The sequence below is a fragment of the Monodelphis domestica genome, chromosome 4 (assembly GCF_027887165.1).
Source record: "Monodelphis domestica isolate mMonDom1 chromosome 4, mMonDom1.pri, whole genome shotgun sequence".
NCBI lineage: Eukaryota > Metazoa > Chordata > Mammalia > Didelphimorphia > Didelphidae > Monodelphis > Monodelphis domestica.
In genome coordinates, this window is record NC_077230.1 from 231767782 (window position 1) to 231793377 (window position 25596).

Sequence of the window (25596 nt, forward strand, 5' to 3'; positions counted from 1 at the left end):
CTCCCTCTCTCCTTCTCTCTCTCTCTTTCTCCCTCTCTCTCTCTTTCTCTCCTTCTCTCTCCCTCTCTCTTCCTCTCTCTCCCTCTCTCTCCCTCTCCCCCATCTCCCTCTCTCTCCCTCCCTCCCTCTCTCTCTCTCTCTCTCTCTCTCTCTCCTCTCTCCCTCCCTCTCTCTTTCTCTCCTTCTCTCTCTCTCTCTCTCTCTCTCTCTCTCTCTCTCTCTCTCTCTCTCTCTCTCTCTCTCTCTCTCTCTCCCCCTCTCTCTCTCTTTCTCTCCTTCTCTCTCCCTCTCTCTCTCTCTCTCTCTCCTTCTCTCTCTCTCCCTCTCTCTCTCTCATATCTATCGCACAATGTCAAGCACATAGAAGAGCTCAAAGAATGATTATTTATTGAATATCCTGACCCTGTGTGAACTGCCCATTGCTTGGACATTATTGGACAGTAAGATGTGGCAAATTTGATCTGGGAAATATCAGTCTCAAAGGATGTAATCTCATACTCAGAGTTATGTAAAGGTGCTACTCAATAGACAAAGCCTCCCAATCCCAACTCCAGCTACAAGTGTAAGTGAAAAGCATCTCATATTTGGAGCTGGGCTCAGAGAGGAGTGGCTGAGTGGAATCTGCCTCACATAGCATGGTGCTGAGAATACAGTGAGTAATCAATAAGTATCTACTGACCAAAAGAGCTTCACTCTCCTTCTCACCCTGGTTCCAGTTCCTTAGAGGAGGTGCCAATTTAGCACTTCCCTTGGATCTTTCATTTCTCTTCATCCATTTCATCCTAGCTTTTGATTGCAGAACAGTCCACTTCTCAGAACTTCATAGACCCCAGCCAAAGTCCCATTCTCATACTCCACCTCTGTTTTTATCAGCTAAGGATGTTCTACTCAGTCCTAGGTGAGAGCTCACCAGGAGTAAGAGAACAGAATGGAGCAGAGTTGGAGTTAGGGTTGAATTGGGGACGGGGCATGTTACCTGCAGCTGTCGGGATGCTTTGGCAGGCAGAGGTGGAGGGGAGGAGCGGGGGGAGGCAGATGGGCCAGCCCCGAGCCCTGTCATGAGCTCCTGGTACCACTGCTCTAAGTCTAGGGCAGGAAGTAACAGCTTCTCCATCTGGAGAAAAAGGGGGAAGAGAGGGAGAAGGGAAAAGAGGGAGGAGAAAGGAAAAAAGAGACATAGAGGAAGAAGAGAAGGAAGGAGGAAAAACAAAGAGAAGAGGGGTAAAGGAAGAGAAGAAAAAAGAGGGGGAAGAGGAGGAAAAGGGAAAACAGGAGAGGAATGAAGGGAAGGGAAAAAGATGAGAGATCAGGAAGAAAATAGTAAAGACAAACATGAGGAAAGAGAAGGGTGGGAAATAAAGGAATATAAAGAGAATGAAGAGAAACACAGTGAGAAAGCCATTACAGTAAAGATACAGAGAGCAAAGAGAAGCCAAGGCCTTAGAACAGAACCCCATCACCACAGAAATACCTTTATGCCAACCATAACCCCCACCAGTGCCTTGTGTATAGCTCCATATGCCCTGGGCACTGCTACCTAACCCCAGTAGACTGGCAAGCTGGGGTAGGCAGGAGCAGAGCTTCTGATGTTGGCAGCCCCAAGAGCCACACTGCAGCCTTGGCACACACACAGACACACCCACGGATGATTGTATGGGGAGGGGTAGAAACAGGGAGAAGCAACAATATGGGAATCACAAACCTCGGGTAAGACGGAGGAGGAGGTAGAAGAGGAGAAAGATGGCGGCCTAGTAGGAAGGCAGGTGGCTTGAGGCGCAGCTTGGAAGGCAGAGCCTGGGAGGGGAGGGCCGAGTGTGGGGGCTGGGGACATGGGCACAGGGCCCGTTTGGCCACTGCCCCAAATTTCCTTTAGCTGTTCAAGCGTCACATACTTGGGGGCACAAGGCATGGGAGGGAAAGTGAGAAGTTAACAGAAAAGCAATGCCCAAGAGAAAGAAGCCCCCTAGCAAGTGGTAAGGGAAAGGAAAGGAGATGAAGGATCAAGTAGAAGGAGTTTGCCTGCTAGCTGGAATTCCTATAGCATCCAGGGCACCCAGTGAGCTGGGGTTTCCTATGCCCCTTGGGGTTCTCTCAATGTCAGTAGGAAGTCTAGGGCATTCCATAGGCCATTAATTGCTGAATAGGCTTTGAGATGCCTTGGGAGAAAAGAAAATAGCTATCTCCAACCCACCCCTATGCCAGCCCCATGCCAAGCCACCCCCAGCCCTCTCCTTTGGGGGCACAGGGTCATGTGCCTTTTGAGAAATAGTTTCTTGAGTCACTGCTGATGTCTCCTTTGGTGTGCAATCCAGAAAGGTCTAGAACAATTTGGGGGCCCACTTGGCACACAATGAACATCATTGGGCATATTCAATGATGGGTACCTCATTGGCAGGCAGGGAAAGAGCGAGAGCATGGGGGAGAGGCGCAGAAGCACTGGGGTCCAAGCGGGAACAGAGCTGGAGAACATCTGCCAGACTCACATATTCCTAGACCACATGGCAAGAACGAGGAGGAGGAGGAGGAGGGAGAAGAGATTAGCAGCACCCTGCCCTGGCACCAGGCATCCAACACTTCAAGCCAAGCCAAAAGCCCAATAGTCCATGCCAGGCATCCAAATCCAAAATGGGACAGAGGAACGGAAACTGCTTAGTTTTCTCCCACAAGATCCACAACCCTGGCACCTTTTGTCTCCATAGCCTGGGGATGCCAAAGCTACCCAGTGCTCGTGTCACTGGGGTGACCCATTGGTTTCTAACTCTCCTAGCTATAGGGAACCACAGCACTCCACACTGGCAGTGGGCTTGTCCAAGGTCAATGACAGGAAGCCTACAGACATGCCACTCGGTGCCCACTAAAAACCAGGACTTCAAGGTATCCAAGGTCCACATGCCTACCAAGGAGCGGGCACCCCAATGCCTGGAACACACACATGCAACCTCAGCAAACCAGCAACAACGCTGCTCAGAGCCATCGTGGACCTCCATCTACCCTCAAGAAGGCGGAGGAAAGGAAGGTAAGGCCAGGAGGTACCATCGAGAAGATAAGAGAGCGCCCAGGAAGAGACCCTGAGCAGGGATCAGCTCAAGATCCTCTCAGAAAAGCTAGCACGGTGCCTGGATGCTTGGTGCCCCGAGCAGGGACACGCCAGCCAACCATCTCCAGGAGGGAGCGGGCCACACACCACCAGTCACAAGAGAAAAGGAAGAACGGGGAGAATTCATTTGCTTTAAGATGGGAGATGAATGAAGTACAAATGTGAGCAAACAAACACAATCTGGCCTGTTGGTTTGGCATGGGTCAAGCAGACGCATTAGGTTAGGAAAAGAATCTCTTTCACACACACACACGGAGAGTTCCAAACTCTGGAGCCAAAGCCATCATCCCGTGTTTGCCCCCAAGCTCGTTCTCCAGCGCCCCCACAAGAGGGGTGGAGCGGCACGAATGGGGCCAAGCAGGCACAGGCAGCAGGCATGCAGTGAGCAGTGATTACCTCTTGCGTCTTGGGGCAGAGCTGGGTGGAGGCAGGTGGGGTTAGGGGGCCAGCGGCGGCCCTGGGTGGGGATGGCCTGGGGAACGACCCCAGAGCCTCAGTCTCCAGCCCCAGCTCTGAGGACTCAGAGATATGCAGATCATCCTACAGAGAGGGGTTGTGGTGAGTAGGGGGTCCTCACGGCTTACTCTCAGTTCAGTCACCCACCCCAGGCCCCAGGCGCACTGTGTGTGGGAAAGGAAGAAGTCGGGGGCAGGGGGGTCACCGGCCAAGGGAGGCTCTAGGGAGAGACCATAGGGAGCGGGCGGCTGCGAATCCCAGGGCTAGCAGCCCTGTGGCCCCTCCAGGCCCACGGACACGGGCCCAGACTTCACGCCAGACAGAGCGGAAAGAGTACTGTTCCCAGCTGTGCACGGCAAATTCTTGACTTTAACACAGACTAGCTGTGTTACCCTGGGCAAACTGTTTAACCTTTCTAAGCCTCAGGCTTCTCGTGGTAACATGAAGATAAGACGACTCCAGCAGGGTCCTTGGGAAAATCAGGAAGGGTTTTGTAAACCGAAAAGCACTTCAGAAAAGCAAACACTGATGACTGTATTTTGTTGGGGGGTTTAAACCCTCCCCTTCTGACTTAGAATCAATACCATGTATCAGTTCCAAGGCAGAAGAGTGGTCAGGGCTAGGCCATGGGGGTTCAGTGACTTGCCCAGGGTCACACAGCTGGGAAGTGTCTGAGGCCACATTGGAACCCAGGACCTCCCGTCTCTAGGCCTGGTTCTCACTCCGCTGAGCCACCCAGCTGCATTTTGGAAAAGGCCCCAGCGTCTACTTCAGAGTCACCAGCTTAGATCCAGATTTCAAAACTTGCCTTAACCTCTACCTGCTTCTCTACAGATATGGAAAGTCTACAGTTGTAGAGCACGACACGGAAGGCCGGATTTTTTATCTGACGTCTATACACTGGTTGCTTTTGTGGGATTTCCCCCCCGCTTTACGTGTCTGCTAGGGGAGAGTCCCATATGTCAGTGACGCAAAAACAAGAGGTGTCGGTGAGATTTACAAAAATAAATACAAACCAGACCCCAAGTCCCGTTGCCAGAGAACTGCCTCCAGTCCCAGCCTCACGACGCCTCCTATCAGCCACGTAGACCCCAAATCTCTTAGCTGCCCCTTGAGGCAGAGATCTCCTCTTCCCTCTGCCAACCCCCGGATGTTCCCGAGCTTTAGGCTGCCTCGCCCCACGGAGGCAGCCTGAGTACCAGGACCAGTGGGGGAGCCCGGGACAGAGCTCAACTCCCAGCCCTCAACGTCGGCCATGCCTGCATCCCTGACTGCTTCCCCCAGCACGGACACCATCACCCTCCAAGCCACACGTTACCTCTTTGAGTGCTGCTGTGGCCTTAGGGAAAGGCCTCCCCCCAGTGAGTGCCTGGTAGCGTCTCTCCAGGGCTGCCAATTTCTCCTTCTCCTAAGTGCAGGGAATGGGGAGAGACGTCTCGAGGGGGCTCCTTGCAGCCCGAGCCCCTCATCTCTCCCTGGCCCGCTGCCGGCCCCAGCCCCACAGTACCTTGTGCAGCAGCTGCAGGGAGGAGTTCTTCTCCCGGGCCAGCCGCTCCGACTCCTGGACGGCCTGGGCCCGGATCTGCGTGGCCTGCGTCTCCAGCACCGCTAGGCGCTCCTGGGGAAGGGCACAGAAGGAGAGCCAGTCAGACTGCAGAACAGGGATGGCCTGGACATGATAGATGCGTTTGTAAATGCAGCTGCGTTTTAGCACGGAGGACACCAAGACACACAAATGAGAGTCCTTGCATATGTTCTAAAGAGGAGTTTTGGGGTTCGGCCATTTCAGTGGTTTCTGCTTCTTCCCCATTTTGGAGTTTCCTTGGAATGATGCTAGAGTGGTTTGCCATTTCTTTCTCCAGCTCACTTTACAGGTAAGGTTTGAGGCAAATAGGATGAAGTGACTTGTCCAGGGTCACACAGCTAGTAAGTGTCTGAGGCCAGATTTGACCTTAGAAAGATGAGTGTTCCTGACTTCAAGACCTGATGTTCTATCCACTGTGCCATCTAACAGCTCCTCTACTGAGGGAAACAATGTGCAAATAGATGAGTAAATACAAACTAATTTAAGAACAGCACAAATAACCAAGTCAATCAAAGAGGCTATCTAGAAGGAGGTAGCACCTGAGCTCATCAAGCCTTGAAGGAAGCCAAAGACTCCAGGTGGAAGCATTCTGGGCACGGGGAACAGTCTGTATAAAACCAGGTTGGTAGTATGGCAGGTTGAGTTCTGGGAACAGCTGGGAGGCCAGTGTAGCAGGATACAGAATGCAGGACAGGGTTAGGAGGGTCCTGGGTTCAAATCTGGTCTCAGACACTTTCTAACTGTGTGACCCTTAATCCAAAGTGCCTAGCCCTTACTGTTCTTCTGCCTTGGAACTGATACTCAGTAGTGATTCTAAGACATGAGGTAAAGGTTTTTTAAAAATGAGAGACATGGCTAGAAAGGAGGAGGCCAGGAGATATAATGGTAGAAAAAGAGGGATAGACAATGTGGGGGAACCCACAAGAGAGCAAGTCTTGAAAACTTAGCTTCTTACAATCTGTGAGGAAGAAGGATTATCTTCTGCCAACTTTAGAAGTGAACTAGATTTTAGGTTGACTGATTCCTCTTAATAGATGATTGGGACAACTGTAATATTACCTTTTACAAGTCCTTCACCCCCCCACCCCCTTTTCTCCTTGGTAACCACTACTAGATCCTCCTATGAGTTTATCGCTTTGGTTATCCCCTCTCTCCTGGTTCAGCTCCTCATCACCTCTGGATTCTAGCAATCACCTCCTAATTGGTCTTGCTGATCAGTCTCTCCCTCTTCCAAGTCCAGTTTCCATACAGCTGCCAAATTGATATCCCTAAAGGCCAGGTCTGATCATTAGACTATGAGCTCTTTGAAGACAGGGACTGTTTGTGTATCTTTTTCTGTCCCCAGAACTTATTAGCACAATATCTGACACACAGTAGGCTATTCAATGAATGCTTATTGACAGGCTGATTGATCATGCCACTCACCTAGCTAAAGAAGCTCTAATAACTCCCTACCATCTCTCAAGTTAAAAATACAAATTATTTTCTTTGACATTCAAAGCCCTTCACAATCTGGTTCCCAAACTAACTTTCCAAAATAAATTTATATTACTCTCTCTCATGCAATAAATCTATATTACAATCAGATTGGCTTACTTTTAGAGCCAGATGGAACCTACATTATGTATTTACTTAAGTGTCCATGCTATTTTCTCTTAGGAGAATGCAAGTTCCTTGAGATCAGAGACTTTTTCAATGCTTTTTATACTCCCCAGGACCCAACACTGTGCCTGGTACATACTGGGTAATTATGGCCACTGAATTGAGCTAAGGGAAAGGATATAGCTAATTAGCCAATGACTAAGGAGAATATACCTCTAAAAAATGGGAAACAGAAAAGACAATGATTCTTATTACTACTCTTTGTTAGAGAAATTTAAACAATATAAAAGTAGTTGCCACAAGAAGGTTAAAAGAGCCTAAAATAATAGCAAAGAGACAAGGCAGTCAAAAGTGACACAAATTTAGACTATAACCTCATTTGCAAAGCATTTTGGAAGCAGATGACAGAAGATTAAAAAGCATTACTTCAAAAACAAACAAACAACAAAAAGCAATGGAGAGGGAAATCATCCTTTTGAAAAAAATAGCACATCTAGATCCAGCAATACCATTAGTGGGTCTCTTTCCCAAGGAGATCAGGGAAAAAGGAAGAAGGCCTATATGTTCCAAAATATTTATAACAGCTCTCTATGCGGTGGCAAAGGTTTGGAAATGAAGGGGATGCTCTTTGATTAAGGAATGGAGATCGTGATGTAATACTACTGTGCCATAAGAAACTATGAGCAGGCTAATTTTAAAACAAAACAACTTGGAAAGATCTACACAGGATCATGAACAGCAAAATGAATAGAACCAAGAGAATATCAAATGCAGCTACAGATTTGATACTTGAAGAATAAATTGTGAATGTTATCTCCAATAAGATACAAATATATATGTATCCAGGCTATAACAAATGGTTGGATGGAAAGTCCCATTGTGTGCATGTGCACACATTTACACAGAGAGACAATGAACAAGGCCCAGAATTGAAAAAGAGGAGGAAATGGGGATTTAGGAAACTGAAGTAGGGGCAGAATTAAGATGGTGGCTTAGTAGCAGCAAAAGCCTTAACTGCTCTGGGAAGCCTTCCAAATCACCCTTAAAATAGCACCTCAAACCAACTTAAGTCACGGAACCAAAAAGGAGATGGCATGAAGGGCTTTCCTGCAGAAAACTACTTGAAAAGTAGGCTAAGGTTGTCGTTTTTCACAAGATAAGGGGGAACCAGAAATAAAAGTACACATAGAGAAGTACAAACTGATCACCCCCCACCTATTGCACCAGATTCTGAGCCTGGGCATAGGCCAACTTTGGGATCCTGGGACCTTATCTAAGCCATCAGCAGAGTACCCCACACCCACCTGTTGAAGTCCCAAGCTCTGGCACAAGCCCGCAGTGTAGCCCTTGACCCTTTCAAGCCTGTGGTGAAGCCCCTACCCCAGGTCAAAATAGCTCACAGTCCTCTGAGTCCTGCAAGCCATCAGCAGAGGAGATAGAATCAACAGTTTTCAGAAACTCACAGTCCACAAGCAAAAAGAAGCTGGGAAAATGAGCAAACAGTAAAAGAAACACCTAACCAAAGAAAATTTTTATGGAGACAAAGAAGAGCAACGCATGGACTCAGTAGGGAAGAGGGAGATCAAAGCAATCACATACAAAACTTCTTGATTTCAGGTATTGTTAGAGCTCAGAAAGGAATTTTAAAATCAACTAAGAGAGGAGGAAGAAAAATGGGAAAAAGAAATGAAAGTAATATAAAGAAAATAACAACCAAAAAAGTAAAATTGGTCAAGTGGAAAAAGATGCATAAAAATCCAATGAAGAAAAGAGTTCCATGAAAAATAGAATGGACCAAATTGCAAAGGAGGATCAACAAGCCATGGAAGAAAATCAGTCTTTAAATATTAGAATTTGGAAAATAGAAGCTAATGACTTTATGATGCAGCAAGAAACAATAAAACAGGGGGCAGCTGGGTGGCTCAGTGGAGTGAGAGCCAGGCCTAGAGATGGGAGGTCCCAGGTTCAAATCTGGCGTCAGACACTTCCCAGCTGTGTGATCCTGGGCAAGTCACTTAACCCGTATTTCCTAGCCCTTACCACTTTTCTGCCTTGGAACCAATACACAATCTTAATTCAAAACTGACTATATTCTTTCAAGGGAAAATATGGCCATTTAATAAAATAGAAGATTTCTAAGCATTTTTGAAGGAAACTTAAGCTCTTCCACCAATCCCAAGCTGCTCCATTCAACAAAAACCCCTCTTTTAAAACATTATTATTACTTGGTAGTGATTCTATTCATCATCACAAGAAGAATAGCTTTTAAAATGTGTTCTTAATGCTGCCATTTAGCATTGCAATATTGCATGTAGTTGCCTTATAGCATATAGAACAACCTGATATCAGGAAAATCGAAACTGCATCAACCAATTCAAGAGGGATGTGAGGGGAAGGGAGGGGGCAGGGAGATCAATTGGCTGTGGATTAGAGCCAGAGACGATTGACATGCAAGAAAAGGTATAAAAGATATCCCTAAGGAAAACAGAAGCAGAGAAACCTATCCACAAAATATTTTGAAAAGAGAGAGGAAGAGGACAGCTAGGTGGCACAGTGGATAAAATGCCAAGCCTAGAGTCAGGAGGAGCTGGGTTTAAATTTGGCTTCAGATACTTTCTAGCTGAGTGACCCTGGGAAAGTCACGTAACCCTGTTTGTCCTTCTGTCTTAGAACTGATACTTGGGCAGAAGATGAGAGTTAGAAAAAAGAAACGTGAGAGGAAGGCCTCCCCACATGTTGGGCAGGTTGTTTATGCAGATCAAAGGATGAAGGGCTGTTCCAGAGTTATTAACTGTACAGCCAGAAGGGGGCGCCCTGTCCAAATGAGATCATGGACCCATTGAAAGATGCTTAGAGCACCACAAATGCTTTCCAGTTGGTTTATTATAAAATGGGCAAATCACCTAGGCACTTCATTCATGAGATTTAACAGAGCTTGTGGTTCTCTCCATAGGACAACAGAACTGTGAAGGAATAAGACAAGACTGAGGACTGAATAATAATAATAATAATAATAATAATAGATAAAATTTATATGGCACTTTAAGATTTGCAAGTGTTACCTCACTTGATCTTCAAGACAATCTTGTGGGATGGGTGCTATTATCACCCTCAGTTTATGGATGAGAAAACTGAGACTGAGAGAGGACAAGGGACTTGCCCAGGACCACATAGCCAGTCAGTGGATGAGGCAGGATTTGAACTCAGGTCTTCCTGACTAGCTATTATACTGCTTAGCTGCCTGTCTGAGCTTACTTATTGTTCATTCCCATTCCTCCTTCCCTGAGCAATCATTGAAAATGGGAAGATGAATTGCAATCAGTTGGATTTACAAGGAAGAAATTGGAGAAAGGGGGACTTCCAGATATCTCCCAGTTACCCCTACACTCCTCTACTGAGTTTCTTGCCTCTTTCCTTCCCCCCTCCCTTCCTCTCTCCTCTCTTCCTTCCTTCCTTTTCCTCGTTTTCTTTCTCTCCCTCTTTTCTTTTTTCTTTTTCCTTTCCCCTCTTAGTATCAATTCTAAGACAGGACAATAAGGGCCAGGTAATTGAGGTGAAGTGACTTGCCCAGGGTCACACAGCTAGGAAGTGTCTGAGGCCAAATTTGTCTATTAAATACGGTTAAAGGGTACCACAATCATCCCAGGCACTCGGGCTCAAAGCCTCAGTATTATCCTTATTTCCCTCTCACCTCACATATCCAATCTGATGCTAAATCTTATCATTTCTATCTTCCTAGTATCTCTCACCTTTTCTCCCTGGAATAGCCACCCCCTAGCTCTGGCCTCATCCCTTCTCACCTGGCCTATGTTAGCAGCCTTCTAGCCAGTCTCCTCACCACAAATCTCTCACCACTCCTATCCATCCTCCCAAGAGGACTTTCCTAAACTACAGAGATGACCTCCTTCTCAATGAGCTCCAGCGGCTCTCCCATACCACCAGAAGCAAATAAAAAAACTCTTGTTTCAAATTTAAAGCCCTTCACAAACTGGCCCTTGCCCATCTTTGCATTATTATTTTTTTAACCCTTACCTCCCATCTTGGAATCAATACTGTGTATTGGCTCCAAGGCAGAAGAGCAGTAAAGGCTAGGCAATGGGGGTTAAGTGACTTGCCCAGGGTCACACAGCTGGGACGTGTCTGAGGTCAGATTTGAACCCAGGACCTCCCGTCTCTAGGCCTGGCTCTCAATGCCCTGAGCCACCTCACTGCACCCCTAGGCACTGTGTTTATGGCTTACTCCCTTCTCTACATTCTCTAGCCTGGCTTCGTGGGCCACACATGACATCTCCTCTCTCCTCCACGCCTGGAAGGCTCTGCCCCTCACGCCCCCCTCTCGATTTCCTTGGCTTCTTGCAAGCCTCAGCCCAAATCAGGCATCTGTCCAAGGCCCTCCAGCTCCCCCTTTTCATCTATTTGGATGTGCGTATAGAACGTGGAGCTAGCTACTTACATGCTGCCTTTCCTATTAGACGGCTGGCTGTAGGACCAGGCCCCAGGCTTCTTTTGTGCCCCCAGAAGCCAGCACAGTGCCTGGGGTCCAAGCACACATCCCTATGTTGTATCTGCTTAATAAATGCTTGTTTTCTGGCTGGCCGCAGGCTACCTCTTTCCAGGCACTTCCCGGGATATCCCCAGGCTCACAAGGAGCCCGGGAGGGTCCAGGCTGACCTGACGGCCCAGGGAAGGGCTTTGGAGGGGGCTCCCACCTTTCTCTTGGCAATGCTCCGATGCAGCTCTGCCCTGCTGTGGAGCAATCCCTGGCTCGCCAGCTCCCGTTCTTCCTCTAGGCGGCTTTCCTTCTCCAGCTGCTGGAATTCCAAGTCTTCGAAGAGTTTCATCTCTGTTTCCAAAGCCTCAGCTTCCTTTGACAACAATGGTTGGGGAGAGGTTGGGGGCTCAGTGGTAGTCCAGGGAGCCGTCTGGGGCCTGCAGGGCCAGACTAGCGGGGAGGCAGCAGGCATTTCTGGGACTGGGAAGGAACAACGTACACCCTCCCCTGGGCACAGCGTTCCCCTTAGGCCCCTTTATGGTACCAAAAGGGCATCTTGGTTCTCAGGCCTAAGGCGGCAGGAAGCACAGAAACATCAGTGAACCAGGGCGGGAGGAAGATGGCAAGGGCCAAGCCGTCCTACGACCTCTCCTCTTCAGAGCCTTTGAGGCGTGCCTCCTCCAGGGTCTGGCCATGCTGCCCGATGGCGCTGCCCACTCTGCTCTCTGCTCCGCTCGAGGGAGGGCCCTGGAGGGCAGCTCCGAGACCATGGCAGGGGAGTCAGGATAGGGGCTAGTGGTTTGGGAAACTGACCCTTCTCAGCTGCTCCTGTAACTGTTCCCGAACAGACTCGGGGCAGTTATCGAGCTGTGTCTTGAGCTCATCATACAGCGCCTGGCGGGCCTCCAGCTCACTCCGTCCCACGGCCAGCTCCACCCTCTCCTGGAGGGAGGGGGGAAGGGGTATACAACACAAAAAGGGGAAAAACAGAACACACACTTCTAACTCCATGCCATGCGGTGGGGGATGGGAAAGGGAGAGGGGTGGGGGGGGAGGGCAGTGGAGAGTGAGAGGAACAAGATGAAAGGGAGGAAAAGAGAAAGAGGGGAGCTGTGAAGAGGGAGAAGAGAAAAAAGGAAGGGAAGATGGGAAGAGGAGAGAAGAAGAATGAGGAAAGAGGAAATAAAAATAAACAAAGAAGAAAAATCAAGGAGAAAGAAGAAGAGGAGACAGGAGAAAAAAACAGAGTGGGGATCAGAGCAAAGAAAAAGGGCAACAGGGAAGGGAGAAGGTGGGGAGTTACGGATCAAGGGCAGAAAAATGATTGTGGAGAAGGAGAAAGGAGTAATGGTGGGGAAGGGGCCAAGGATGGGCTTTGGTCTCAGGAGGTTCCTTAAAGTAGAAAATTTTAAGTGGGTATGACACTGATGCCAACAGGTTGGTTTTCATACCAGACCAGCTGTGGCCACAGTTTGTTCCATACATATCACAAATAAAGAGATTTTGGCTTGCTCCCTCCCTCCTTTGCACCCACCAGTACCCAGAGACCAAAGTCTAACCTGGGGAAGAAGGTTAAATTAGTGGATGTACGTATGGAGGGGGAGGGGAAGCTGAGGTTATTAATGCAGCAGCTGACAGAATTGGGGACCCCAGCACCCTCTCCTCTCTCCACCCTCCCACCCCCACCCCCACCCCTCACTCAGCCTTCTTTGCCCTCCCACCCAGGATGTAGAGAGATGCTGGCATCTGAGGTCTGAACCAAGGGCTGGGCTGAGGACTGCAATTAGTGTGGCCGTTGCCATGGTAATCAGAGCCCCAGGAATGGGTAAGGGAGGAGGGTAGATGGCTCAGTCTGGGGAAGAGATGACACCTTTAGGGGTGGGGGTGGGAAAGAAGGGAGGAGTTCGTGAGTCACCCTATGGGAAAGGATGGGCAGAGGAGAAATAGTTATTATTGACTCCCAACCCTGGGAGCCTGGGCTGGAAGAAGAGAGCTCACTAAGGCCAATCAGCCAGCCCCTTCATGGCTGGGAAGACCCCCTGAATAATCCCAAGGGAAGGCGAATCAAGCCAACACCCAACAGTACCCTCCTAGGAGGCTGGACTTAAGCTAAATCCCAGGCACTTAACTATAACCTTGAAGTATCAAAGAACCCAAAACTTGGAATATAAACTCAGACTGACAAGGAGGTTTGGGGCACATGTGTCTTCCTCCCTTCCCAGCCTCCTCCTCTCTGGAAGCACTATCTTCCCCTGTCTGCAAGCTTTGGGGGCACGGGTTGCCTTTCTCTTTGGGTTTAGCCTTTTAGTGTTCTCTGCTAGAGTATCTATTTCCTTAGCTCTATTTCCATCCTCAGGGTTTTTCTCTTCACCACAGCAGCTGAAGTCCTCGGTTCTGGGCATGGTACCCAAAAGAAAGTCTAGTCTTGGGGTTCTAAACCTGGGATCCATGAACTTGTTTTTAATATTTGGATAACTGAATTTCAATATAATTGTTTTCCTTTGTAAGCCTCTACAGTTCATTTTATGCATTTAAAACTGGTGTTCTGAGAAGGCTTCACCAAAGAGGTTCATGACCCCAAAAAGGAAGAGGACCTCTGAATTAGGGATAGACAACTACCAGGCTGACAAGCAACTCTCTTCCCTTCCCTGTCCTGTAAGAAGCTGCGGCAGGTGCTCTAACATGGCTATGCCATCCCTGACAGGTTCTTTATATATATATATATCTTAGCATCAATTATTGCTTCCTTTCTTCCTTCCCCATTGCCTTCCATCTTAGAATCAACACTGTATATTGGTTCCAAGACAGAGCAACAGTAGGGGCTAGGTAATGAAGGTTAAGTGACTTGTCCATGTCACATAGCTCGGAAGTGATTCCAGGTCTTCTTGACTCCAGCTTGGTGCTCTACTCATTGTGCTACCTAGCTGCCCACCTGCCAGGCTCTTCTTGTCCCAGGTATAGTCAAATAATTGGGGTGATGGTGGGGAAGGTGCTGATTGTTTTCCCTTTGCTCCCAAAACTATTCACTGTTCCTGACTGCCACTGTCTCTGGGAGTAGCTTCCCCTCCTGATCCCCTGGTGGTCCTCTATTCTAATGCACACATCATATAATAATATATACCCTAGTTATTTCTATTCACCCCTAACTCTTGCTAGATTGTAAGCTCCTTGAGGGAAGGGCCTGGGTCTTAACTAAATGCTGTATTTTGCCCATATACATAGTGCCTAGCACAGTGCTCCACAGAGAAAGAAATGATGGTTTCTTGAGTGACTAATACCTGGAAGTTTCAGGTGGTGATTATTCTAAGATGTGGTCAAGGTCCTCCAGCACTGAACCTCCTCTGCCCCACAGTGTTATGTCTTCTACACCCAGTTTCCTTCCCTCATTCTTTTTTTAGTTGGGGCCCCGGGGTCCCACACCAAGAAGAGAAGGAAACAGCATTAGAGGGGAGAGGCCAGAGACACACAGGTGCCCATGGAGTTAGTTCAGAAGTGGGCAAAGCTAGAGAGCTGCCCTAGGGGCACTGGGCACAACTCCTACCTAGGGCAGCACTGACAGTTAGGATGGCATGCGGAGGGCCTACAGAGGACCCAGGACAATTATTAGAGGGGTGTTAGTGCAGGCCTGGTTGGCAAGCATGGGATTAATCCGGCACAGACTTTGGGAGTGTGGTTTGGGGGGCCCAGAGCCCAATGCTCCAAAAAAAGAAAAAAAATGTCAAAGAAAAAATAGTTCCTCAAAAAAGGTGAGGAAGAAGAGGAAAAGACTTGCAGAAATTCCAAGAGGGGAAAAGACCCTCAAAAAAATGTCAGATCCAGAAACAAATGTCCCCCTCTTCACTTCAGACCCCTTGGCATGGTGTTGGGCTCTTCAGGCTCAGCTGGCATGACACCTGTGGGACGGAGTGGCCCTGCAGGCTGGCACAAGATCTGAAAGGTTCAGGGGCAGAAAGCTGGGACTATTGGGGATAGAAAAAACTGCATATTCCAGAAAACAGGTACTGGGGGGTAGGGAGAGGGGCACAAAAGATCAGAGGACAAAGAAAGTAACATTTGGTGGTCATATTTAGAGCTGAGTCCATATTAACTGGGTCTGGGCATTAAGGGAACTTTGCCTGCTAGGGCACCAGGCATTAGGGCTGGGCCATAGAAAATCTCAGCAAAGCCTGGAGGGAAGAGGCATCCAAAACTAAATGACTCCTCTACTCCAATGATGTTTCCTCTACCAAAAAGGAGGTTCTAGACCTTTGCAAAGGATAAGCCCAGATACCTAGGAAATACCCAGGGGAAACCAGCATTGGCAAAGGCCCTGATACCCAGAGGCAGCAGAGAGAGTCCTAGAAAGAGGAGAGGCCCAGATACCAGTCCAGCACCCTGACAGTGCCCCTGCCCAAGCTGGCATCCTCCACAAGGAATGAAGTTCCATGACTTATAAGAGTGGCCTAGAGAACCCCCAACCCCAGTGGAAAGGGTGATACGGCACCAACTTTCCATTTTTCATGGGCAGTGGGTGCCTCAGATGTGGCTGAGGTATCCTCTTTCAGGTTACCTTGTCCCTCTCCTTCTGCATGCCCGTCTCCAGCACCAGCAACTTCTCCTGCACCTGGTCCACAGCTTTCTGCTCCTTCTGCAGCAGTGCTCGCTCTGCCTCCCGCTCCCCCTGAAGCAGTGCCCGTTCCATCTCAGCCTGTAGGCACAGCCCAAGGTCTGTGTCACAATCAGGGAGTCCAAACCCTCCATCCTGAGGGCAGGAGGGTGGTGAGTCTTCTCCAAGGCCGACAGCCTATCCTCTAGGCATACTCACCTCTCTTGTCGATTCCTGGAGCTGGTGCTCCAGTTCCTTCACTCTGCCCTTGAGTTGCTCCACTCGCCCAAGTGCCTTTGCCCGCTCCTCCTCCAGAGCCAACACCTCACCCTGAAGCTTGGAGCCTGGAGCATCTTCATGCTATAGAATAGAGAATTAATTAGACTTGGAGGTACTGGGTCAAGCTTTGGGCCCCCTCGGGGTATCAGAATGGAAGATGGTAGGAAAAACAGCCATCTGTTTGCACCAGCTCCCCCTGTTCCCTGTCCAAGGAACCCCTCAGAAAAGGCTGACTCACTCAAAGTGAGCAATGATTTATAGTAGGAATGCCAAATCTAGGCGGGGCCTCAAGGCCAATGTTGGGGGGTCATAAAAAGTTTATGGTCTACAAAACCTAGAAAATTATCTCCTATCCCACTTTTCCCCCCCCATCCATATTCAACACTCCCTCTCTCTTCTCATCCTTCCCTGTCTCCTTCCTCCCAACATCCTATCCCTGATCCTCAGAATCCACAAATTTCCACATAAATTTTCTGAAGTTATATAATCCAAACTGTCTTCTTCCCCCCTTCCCTCCCCCTCCTGGAGCTAGCAAGCAACTCAATCTTCATTCTCCTTTTCCCCTATATTGAATCATTCCATATCTCACTTCTTTCCCTATCATACTATCTCAACCCATTTCCATCCCACTTTCTAGAACCTAATTTCCCCTCCCAGGCCCTTCCTCTTCTTGTCCCCAACTCTGGTACCTACCCACCCACCCTTCCAATTCCCCAAATCTCTCCCCTTTCTGGATTCCTTCCCACCACCTCCCATGCTATCTTTTATTTGAACTCTCCCTCCTATCTTCCCCTGCCACCCCTCACTCTTAGATTCCCTCCACCATCCTAGCCCTCATTTCAAACCTGTTCTCTGTCCTCACTGAACCCCACCCCAGACGGTTGTTGCCCTCCCCTTCCCATTGTCTCCTAGCTCCAGACCTGGGGTTCGACCCCTCACCTCTTGCTGGGTGCTCTCAGTACTGCTGCATTCTTCCTTCAGATTCTCCTCATCAGAGCGCTCCACACTCTCCCAGAGCCTCTGGGTGGCCCCACTGGGCTCCTCAGTGCCACATCCAGAGATGCTCCTAGAGGGCCTTCTGCCTGCCAGTGCCAATGCCATGGCAGCTTCGCCAATGCTAGGCAGCTCTCCTACCTCAGAGCCCCCATCCGCCCGGCTGTACTCAGCACACAAGTTCAAGATGGTCTCCAGACGTTGACGTTCCTAGGGAGAGGGAGCAAGACTAAAGGCCCCGCACACCCTGCCACTAAGCCTGGTCATAACTCCTACCTCCAAGTGATGAGAAAGCTTAGACCACGGAATCTGGAACTAGAGAGACCTTAGATGTTATCTGGTCCCTCTCCCCTCTGATGCCTACATGGCCTTACCCTCTGGGAGCCTCAGTTTCCTCCTCTGTAAAATGAGTAGGTTAGATGGTCTCTGAGGTTCCTTCAATCCTCCCCCAAAGTCAGGGGAGAGCACAGAATCCAGGGAGCGGATAGGGAGAGGTCCAGAGGACACAGCTAGATCTTCCCAGCCCTAAGTCTAGAATTCTATCCTCTATGACTGCCCTGCTGCCGGGTCGCCATCATGCCAATCCCCAATCCCCCAGAAGGAGCAGGGGACAGGAGACTCTTCTGGCACTGCCTATGATACTTGGTATAAATCTGGCGAGTGTCTTCCAAGAGCCTCTACTCTCTGCCTCATCATGTCCAACCTCCAAGAGCGGGGGGGAGAATGAAGAGAGGAGAAAGCAATGACAACCTTCAAGTGGGTCGAGTCACTGGAGGCCCTCCTTCTGCCTGTCCACATGAGCAGCCATTCTTCCCCACCCCAACCCTGGCTCCCTTTCACTTTTCATTCTGCACCCCAATGGGCGCTGGCAAAGAAAATGGTCAGACACCCAGACACGCCGCCAGTTAAAAGTGTAAAAACACAGATGAGGACAGAAACAGGGAGATATTCAAAGCACACTGGGGCAGGGATACAGCTTTATCTTCCCCTTCCTACCTGAGTCCCAAATCAACATGAGCCTTGGGCACCGTGCCAATGGGAAGGGCTCATGCTCAATCTCACTGAAGGAACAAGGGATAGAAAGCTTTCCTGAACCCAAGGCTTACAGGTCCCCATCTGGGTCTGGTTGGACCCTCAATCGTTGCCCTCTTAGCCCCACCCTAGTCACCGGAACATAGCCACCACCTCTCCTCAGGAACCTGAAGGAAGAGGGCCAAGGCATGCCCCTAAGGTGCCCATGGACCCCAAGGCACGTCCCCAAGCAAGAGACTGTGCGCACCTCACCCCCTCCCCAAAAGACACCCCCGCCCGGCCAAAGGTACTTTTTTCCCTCCAGACCCCCAGCCCTCCTTTCTCCCTTCATCTCCCACCAGCTCAGCCCAGGATCTCACCCAGCCTCTCTCCTGTTCTGTGCCCTGTTCCATGGCCAAAAAGACCCGGAACCTAGTCCTGCCGCCCCAGGAGGCTGGGCCCTCTTGCCTCCTCCCCCTGCCTCAGGACACAGATAAGCAGCTGCTACAGAGATGGGAGGGGCAGGCACTTTCCAAGCCTTAAAGTGGCAGGTTGGGGCAGGTCAGAGCCCAGGAGATGTGGAAAGCCGGGGAAAGTGAACTGGACCCACTACTCAGTTCCATTATCTCCCCTGCCTGTTCTTTGCCTGGGACAGGGACATCCCAGGATCTAGTCTAGACTAGCAAGAAAATCGGAGGGGAGCCCCTTCTGGGGAGCGGGGAATTCTCTTCCAGATCTGAGCAGAAATAGTGAGGGTGGGAAAGATGATAAAGAGAATCTGCTCTCCTCCTTCATGTTCTACCAGCTTTCCCCTGGCCCTCCCTTTCCCTGAGCTATCCTGGGAATCCCAGGCCCCCACCCAGCTCAGATGCCAGCTCAGAGACAGCTGCCCAGAGTCCTTCCCATCCCCCAGACCCCTCCACATAAGGAGAGAAATTCCTACAGACAGACCTGGTCCTAAGGGCCAAGAGTTCCCTTTACTCACTAAACAAGCTCCCTTCTCATCTGGCCCCTTACTTGGTCAAGAGAGCATCAAAGTTTAGAAGAGGGCAGAGGGGCACCTCCATGGCTCAGCAGATTGAAAGCCAGTCCTAGAGATGGGAGGTCCTGGATTCAAATCTGGCCTTAGACACCTCCTAGCTCTGTGACCCTGGGCAAGTCACTTCACCCCCATTTCCTAGCCATTACCACTCTTCTGCCTTGGAACCAATACACAGTATTGATATAAAGACAGAAAGTAAGGGAGAAAGTAAGGGAGAAAGAAAGAAAGTAAGGGAGAAAGAAAGAAAGTAAGGGAGAAAGAAAGAAAGTAAGGGAGAAAGAAAGAAAGTAAGGGAGAAAGTAAGGGAGAAAGAAAGAAAGTAAGGGAGAAAGAAAGAAAGTAAGGGAGAAAGAAAGAAAGTAAGGGAGAAAGAAAGAAAGTAAGGGAGAAAGAAAGAAAGTAAGGGAGAAAGAAAGAAAGAAAGAAAGAAAGAAAGAAAGAAAGAAAGAAAGAAAGAAAGAAAGAAAGAAAGAAAGAAAGAAAGAAAGAAAGAAAGAAAGAAAGAAAGAAAGAAAGAAAGAAAGAAAGAAAGAAAGAAAGAAAGAAAGAAAGAAAGAAAGAAAGAAAGAAAGAAAGAAAGAAAGAAAGAAAGAAAGAGAAAGAAAGAGAGGTATCTATCTCAGTCTGATCCTGGCAATGGGCTGGGTTGTGGGATGACAGGTTGGTTTCTGACAGAGAGAAGCCTACCTGTCACTGCCCCAAGAATCCCTCCTGTCCAGAGCTTGCCCCAATCTATCCCCTTATCACTTGGCAGAGCTGTTCTCTGCTTAGACAGCTGCTTATTCAACTAAGCCCCATTCTTTTAGACTTGGGAGGGGAGGAGACCCCTAAGGGAGAAGAAAAAAGGAGAGGCACCTGGGCCCTTAAAGAGCTTCCATCATTACACTCTTCACTGATGATATTAATAATAATGTCACATTTCTTTTTTCTTTTTTTTAACTCAAACTTTCTGAATTATGATTGATTCTAAGACAGAAAAGTGACAAGGGCTAGGCAATGGGGGTTAAATAACTTGCCCAGGGTCACACTGCTAAAAAGTGTATGAGACCAGATTTGAGCCCAGGTCCTCCCAACTTGAGGCCTGGAGCTCTATCCACTATGTTACCTAGCTGCCCCAAATAATGTCACATTTCAATTGTGCTTTAAGATTTACAAAGCACTTTTCCCTTGATAACCTTGATAGTGAGTATTATTATTACTCCTCTTTTACAAATCAGAAAATTGAGGCTTTAAAAGGTTAAATAACTTATAGTCATACAGCTAGTAAATATCTTGTAAATCATAAAATATTTTATAAATGTGAGTTCCAGGCAGCTCTATGACCCTGGGCAAGTCATCTAACCCAGAGGTGTTAAAAATTCAGCCATCGGATAGCATGTGGCCCATAAGCCTCATGAGTGAACCAAACCAGATTAAAATATAATTGGGAAATGTTTAATAAAATAAAGAAAAATGTGATATTTATTATAAAGAAAATATTACATTTAAAACTGAACCAATGTGGTCCACAGGGATCTTTATATATAAATTAGTGGTCCTCATTCCTATTTGAGTTGACATCACTGATCTAATCCTTATAGTTTCTTCATTTTAAAACGTGGATAAGATGGAACCTACCACACGGGGCTAGTCAAATGAATAATATATATAAAGTGCTCTGAAATCCAGCTTGGATACTTCCTAGCTGTGTGACTTTGGGCAAGTCACTTAATCCCAACTGCCTAGCCCTTACTACTCTTCTGCCTTGGAACTGATAGAAAGTAAGCATATTTTAAAGAAAATAAAAAATAAATGCTTTGCAAACCTTAAAGTACTATTGACATTTACTTATTTACGTGTCAGTTATTATTACTAGTAGTTGTCATCCTTGTCATATCAAATGTCAAAGTTATGAACACTGGTCTCCTGACTCCAGAATTTCTGAAGACCCACCCTAGCCATGCCAGAATGACATTTATCCTGGTATAGTTTAAATGGAGGGCTAGGAGTCAGGAGACTTGGGTTCTAATCTTAGATCTACCACTAACTAGCTATTCAATTTTGGGTAAATCGCTAATCTTCTCTGGATCTCAGGTCCTCATCTATATTGGCATTTAAATTATTCTAAGGCCTCTTTGATTCCATTATTGGGCTTATAACCCAAGGAAGTCATCAATAGGAAGAAAGTCCCCATAGACATCAAAATATTTGTAACAGCAGGTTAGCTAAGATTGGAAATGAAGTAGATGCTCATCACTTGGGGAGGGACTAAACAAATTGTGGTACATGAATATAATGGGATAAGACCATGCTGTAAAGAAATGATGTGTGTGACAAACACAGAGACACTTGGGAAGATTTATATGAACTGATGCAGAGTGAGGTAAGCAGAACCAGGAAAACAATGTACACTGTAATTGCAACAACAAAAAATGTAAAGAACAACCATACACCAAAAAATAAAAAGTGAATTAACAAAATTATAAATATTAAGCATGACTCAAATGAAGATTTAGAAGAAGATACCCTGAACCCATCCCTTCTGGCTATTCCAGGTCTAAATCTCATCAGTGTCTTACATTCCCCAATCTTTGCCCCATCAGGTCTACAGTTGTTATACATTGTATATGTGTTGGGACTTTTTCAATATTTAGATCAGTTCTGTTTTTTTTTTCTTCTTTGAAAGTAATACTAATTGCAGCAGCTAGGTGGTTCAATAGAGAACTAGGGCTAGAGATAAGAGATCCTGGGTTCAAATCTGACCTCAGACTCTTCCTAGCTATGAGAACATGGGCAAGTCATTTAACCCCCATTGCCTAACCTTTACTGTTCTTCTGTCTTGGAATCAATACTTAGTACTGATTCTAAGATGGAAGGTAAGGGTTAGGGGGAAAAAAGAAGAGAGAAATACTAATTGTTATATGGAAAGGTTCTCTGAGAGGATGAGGATGGAAGGATAGGGGGATAATTCCGACGATAAAGAAACAGAAGACCTTAATAAAAATTAAAAAATAAAAACTTTTAAAGGTCTTTTTCATTTCAAACATTTGAGAGATGGGGGTTCTGGGACAAGGAACACAGGCCACCTGGGACAGTACCCCCCCTTCCCCCCATCATTCCCAGGCTCACTGGCTCACTCACCAGCCGCTCCATCTCCTGCTCACGAAGCCGCTCCTGCCTCTGGCGGCGGTGGTACTCCAGCAAGTCGTCCTCATTGTCACTGATTTCAGTGATGCTGTTCTTTCTCTCCCGGGGAGCTGGCACCCGGAGCTCCCCACTGGAGAGTTTCCTCTGTGCCCGAGGACTCTGCCTGGGCGAGGCCCCAGTTAAGGAGCCAAGACTGTAGGCAGGACTTAATCCACCCCCGAAACTGCCCTTTCGAGGCACCACAGATTCTCCTAGTGTGGGGGAGGGGCTCCTGGTCCGACGGCCCCTCCCTCCCAGGGTAAGGGTGAAGTCTTCCGAGGAAGCCGCGTGTGCTGCCCAGCGACGGGTCCTGGGACTCTCCGCCATCTCCCTGGTCAGTTTAGGGTCCGGAGTGGCCCGGGCAGGCATAGGAGACAGTGGGGAGGCCCGCCGGGAAAGGGACGGGCTCAGGGGCGGGAGTTCACGCATGCTCTCCGGGCCTCCCCGCCGGCCCAGGCGTGGACTCTCTGGCGGCTGCAAGGTGCGGGTCCCCATCCCATCTGAGAAGGTTCTGCCCACCAGCTGGCGGGAGGGGCTGGCCGTCAGGACTCGCTCAGTGCCCGGCAGCTCCCGGAAGGGGCTAGGGGGCCGCTCTTGGAGGGTGCTGGCCTTGCTCCGGGGGGCTGGGATGGGAGGCTGGAACTTGGGGCTGCCAGTGGACTGGCTTCGTGCTCCGCCATCGGGGTATTCGCTCAGGCTGATGGCCACAACAGGTAGAGACACCCCAAGCCGGGGGCTCTCGGTGGCTTTTCGGGCCTCTGCCAGCACTGTAGCAGCAGGACTGTCAGTCAGCAGACCTCGCCGCCCTGGGCTTGGAGGCCCTTCATGGATCCCTTTCCTGCCCAGCCGGGGGCTCTCTGCAGGGCGGGCACCACCGGGGCGGATCTGGGGGGGCTGTAAGGCCAGATGGTAGCTTGAGGAGCGGGCAGGGACCAGGGGAGGAATGGCCGGGCTTGGTTCCTGCCCTCCGGGTGAGTGGCTGGCACAGCTGCCGCTACTGGCAGGTGAGGAGAGAGGAGAAAAGGGGGGGGAGGTGTTCTCATAGCTGGAGCCCACAGACATGGCCCCCGGGCTAATAGGCGGCGAGAGTGTGTAGCGCCCACCATTGGAGAGCGGGGAGCTTGCAGGGACCTTCTTGCCAGGGGCTCCCGGCTCCTCCAACACCAGGGAGTCCATGATGTCCTGAAGGTCCTTCTCAATGGAGCTCACCAGGGAGCTGTGGCTCGCACAAGCGGCATTACCCCGGCTGGGGGGCTGAGGGGGGTGGTTCCCATTCACCAGGCTCTCTGACTCAGCTGGGACAGAGCACACCGAGGTCACGTGGTAAGTCGAGTCGGAAGCTTTCCCGGGATCCAGCCCCGGGCCCTACCACCTAATCAGCTTTCCCCTTCCTCTCCCATGGCACAGGGGTGGTGCCTGTTCTAGGCTGGGCTCCGATTCTGGCTCTCTGTGTGGCCTCGGGCAAATGGCTCATTCTCCCTAAAACTCAGTTTCTTTCACTTCTAAAGCGGGAATGCCGGAATAAAGTATGTCTGAAGTTCCTTTCAGCTCATTTCTCATCCGGAAGTCCCTCACTAAGCACCTCCCAGTGCCTCTATTTCCCCAGCCTCACTTACCTTCCGGGCAAGAATAGGTTCTGACAGTGTGCTAGGAGAGAAGTCTACCAGGAAACTGGGCCAGGTAACCCGAAAGGGGCACATCCTGGCAAAGCCTAGGCTAGGAAACTTGGGACATTCCCCCATCCAATTCAGGGGAGGCCAAAGAGGGGGAAAAAGTCCCCTGCCCACCCCCCAACCTCCCAAAGGAGGAAGGGGAGATAGGAGGTGGCACCATCTGCAACCAATCAGCAACAGTTAAAGGCCAGAGGGGCGGAATCTAGTGCTAATGGCCAGTTCCTGGAAACTAAAGCAGACATCTAGGTACAGCTCTGTGGTTCCAATTATCCCCATTAAGCTGCTAGCCACAGGAGCTCTCTATCCCTGCCCTGCCCTGCCCTGCCCCTCCTTTCCTCCTACTGCCACCCTGGCGGCTCTAAAGCCACTGCTGGCCTCAGTCAAATAAGCCTGCAGCAAGGCTGAAGGGCTGGGGAGGGAAGGAAGGAGAAAGAGGGAAAGGAACTGAGGCAAGGTGTAGCCCAGGAACTCCATTTTATAAGCTTCCAGAAAGAAGAAAAAGTGTTGAGGGCCAGAAAGGAAAGGAAGCCATTCGTGCCACAACGCCATCATGGAAACCCCAAGGTAGAGTTAAGGAGCCTGGGATAAAACAACAGGCAGGGGGGAGTGGGCATTTTCCTGGGCATAGGTGGCACTGGCCTGAGCCACCCAGATTATTCTGTCTCCGTTCCCCCACATCTCCTGTCTAGGCCTGAATTTAGTGGCTAGGGAAGCTATCTATCCTTCCTATTCTTGGCACCAAAAGTAATAACATGGAAGGGTCATAGGTCAAGAGAATGTCTCTTTCCCCCACCCCATGTTAGCTGTATGGGGTAGGGAGCAGACCCAGGCCCCACGGGGGGATCTGGATCCTCTCCTACAAGAATCAATAATTCACACACACGCCTCAGCTGCTGGACTGACTACTGACTGGCAGGGCCACCTCCAGGGGTGGAGCATGAGGCAGAGTCTCAGTGCTTGCCAGCAAGCAGGAACCAATCTAGCCAGTTTATGGGCATTTGACTGAAAGCATCCTCCAGTCTTCTGCCTCCCCTCAGGCTACCAGGGAGGGGAAAGGCAAGGGGCATCAGCAGTAGCATAACTAGAGGGTTCAGGCCTTAGACCCTGCTTGGCACCACACCATGTGGCGTGAAGCTGGCAAAGCTCTCTTTTCTCCTAGGCACATGATCCCCAGGAAAATCTGAAACCAGCCAATTGGCACTGCCCTGGATCTGCCCCAGAGCCTCTCCTGCCTGGCATCCCTTCTGCCTGCTGGGCACTCAGTAGATGACAGGGAGCCAAACTCACTGTATTGTCCTGTGCTGACACTCCAAGTGTGCTCAGGGTGGGAGGGGGCAGCCCTCCTGGAGCACCTTGATGGACACGAGGAGTGGCTCTAACTTTAGCTCTTTGCCAGGCCAGGCAGGCTTCATGATTCCACCTTATTCTGTAGTACATACCTAGAGCAGGGGTATAGGGTGCTCCAGGGCCCCTACCTCCTGACGGGATCATACTTTTCATCCACTTGGCTTCTGCTGGGTGGTTAAATCGGAGGAAAGTGGATTGACCCAGGCACAGCATGCAGCCTGGAAAAGAGGAGAAAGCCAGAATTCAGAACTAGAAATGCCCATTTTTAT

At 49.3% G+C, this 25596-nt stretch overlaps 1 protein-coding gene across 35 annotated transcripts in view; it reads right to left on the bottom strand.

Annotated features, from left to right (window-relative positions):
- Positions 1-25596, bottom strand: part of PHLDB1 (pleckstrin homology like domain family B member 1) — a 60835-nt gene that overhangs the window by 12631 nt on the left and 22608 nt on the right. For 8 of the 35 annotated variants that reach the window (XM_056794265.1, XM_056794269.1, XM_056794268.1 and 5 more), the window contains 11 exons: positions 25420-25545; positions 22263-23602; positions 17036-17299; positions 16037-16177; positions 15782-15919; positions 12046-12174; positions 11450-11605; positions 5061-5171; positions 4872-4961; positions 3494-3637; positions 977-1114 (listed from right to left, as the gene is read on the bottom strand). In XM_056794265.1, the coding sequence (XP_056650243.1) occupies positions 977-1114; positions 3494-3637; positions 4872-4961; positions 5061-5171; positions 11450-11605; positions 12046-12174; positions 15782-15919; positions 16037-16177; positions 17036-17299; positions 22263-23602; positions 25420-25545 (2777 nt within the window). The remainder of the gene's footprint in view (positions 1-976; positions 1115-3493; positions 3638-4871; positions 4962-5060; positions 5172-11449; positions 11606-12045; positions 12175-15781; positions 15920-16036; positions 16178-17035; positions 17300-22262; positions 23603-25419; positions 25546-25596) is intronic. The other 27 variants (XM_056794292.1, XM_056794290.1, XM_056794286.1 and 24 more) reach the window with 9 other exon arrangements.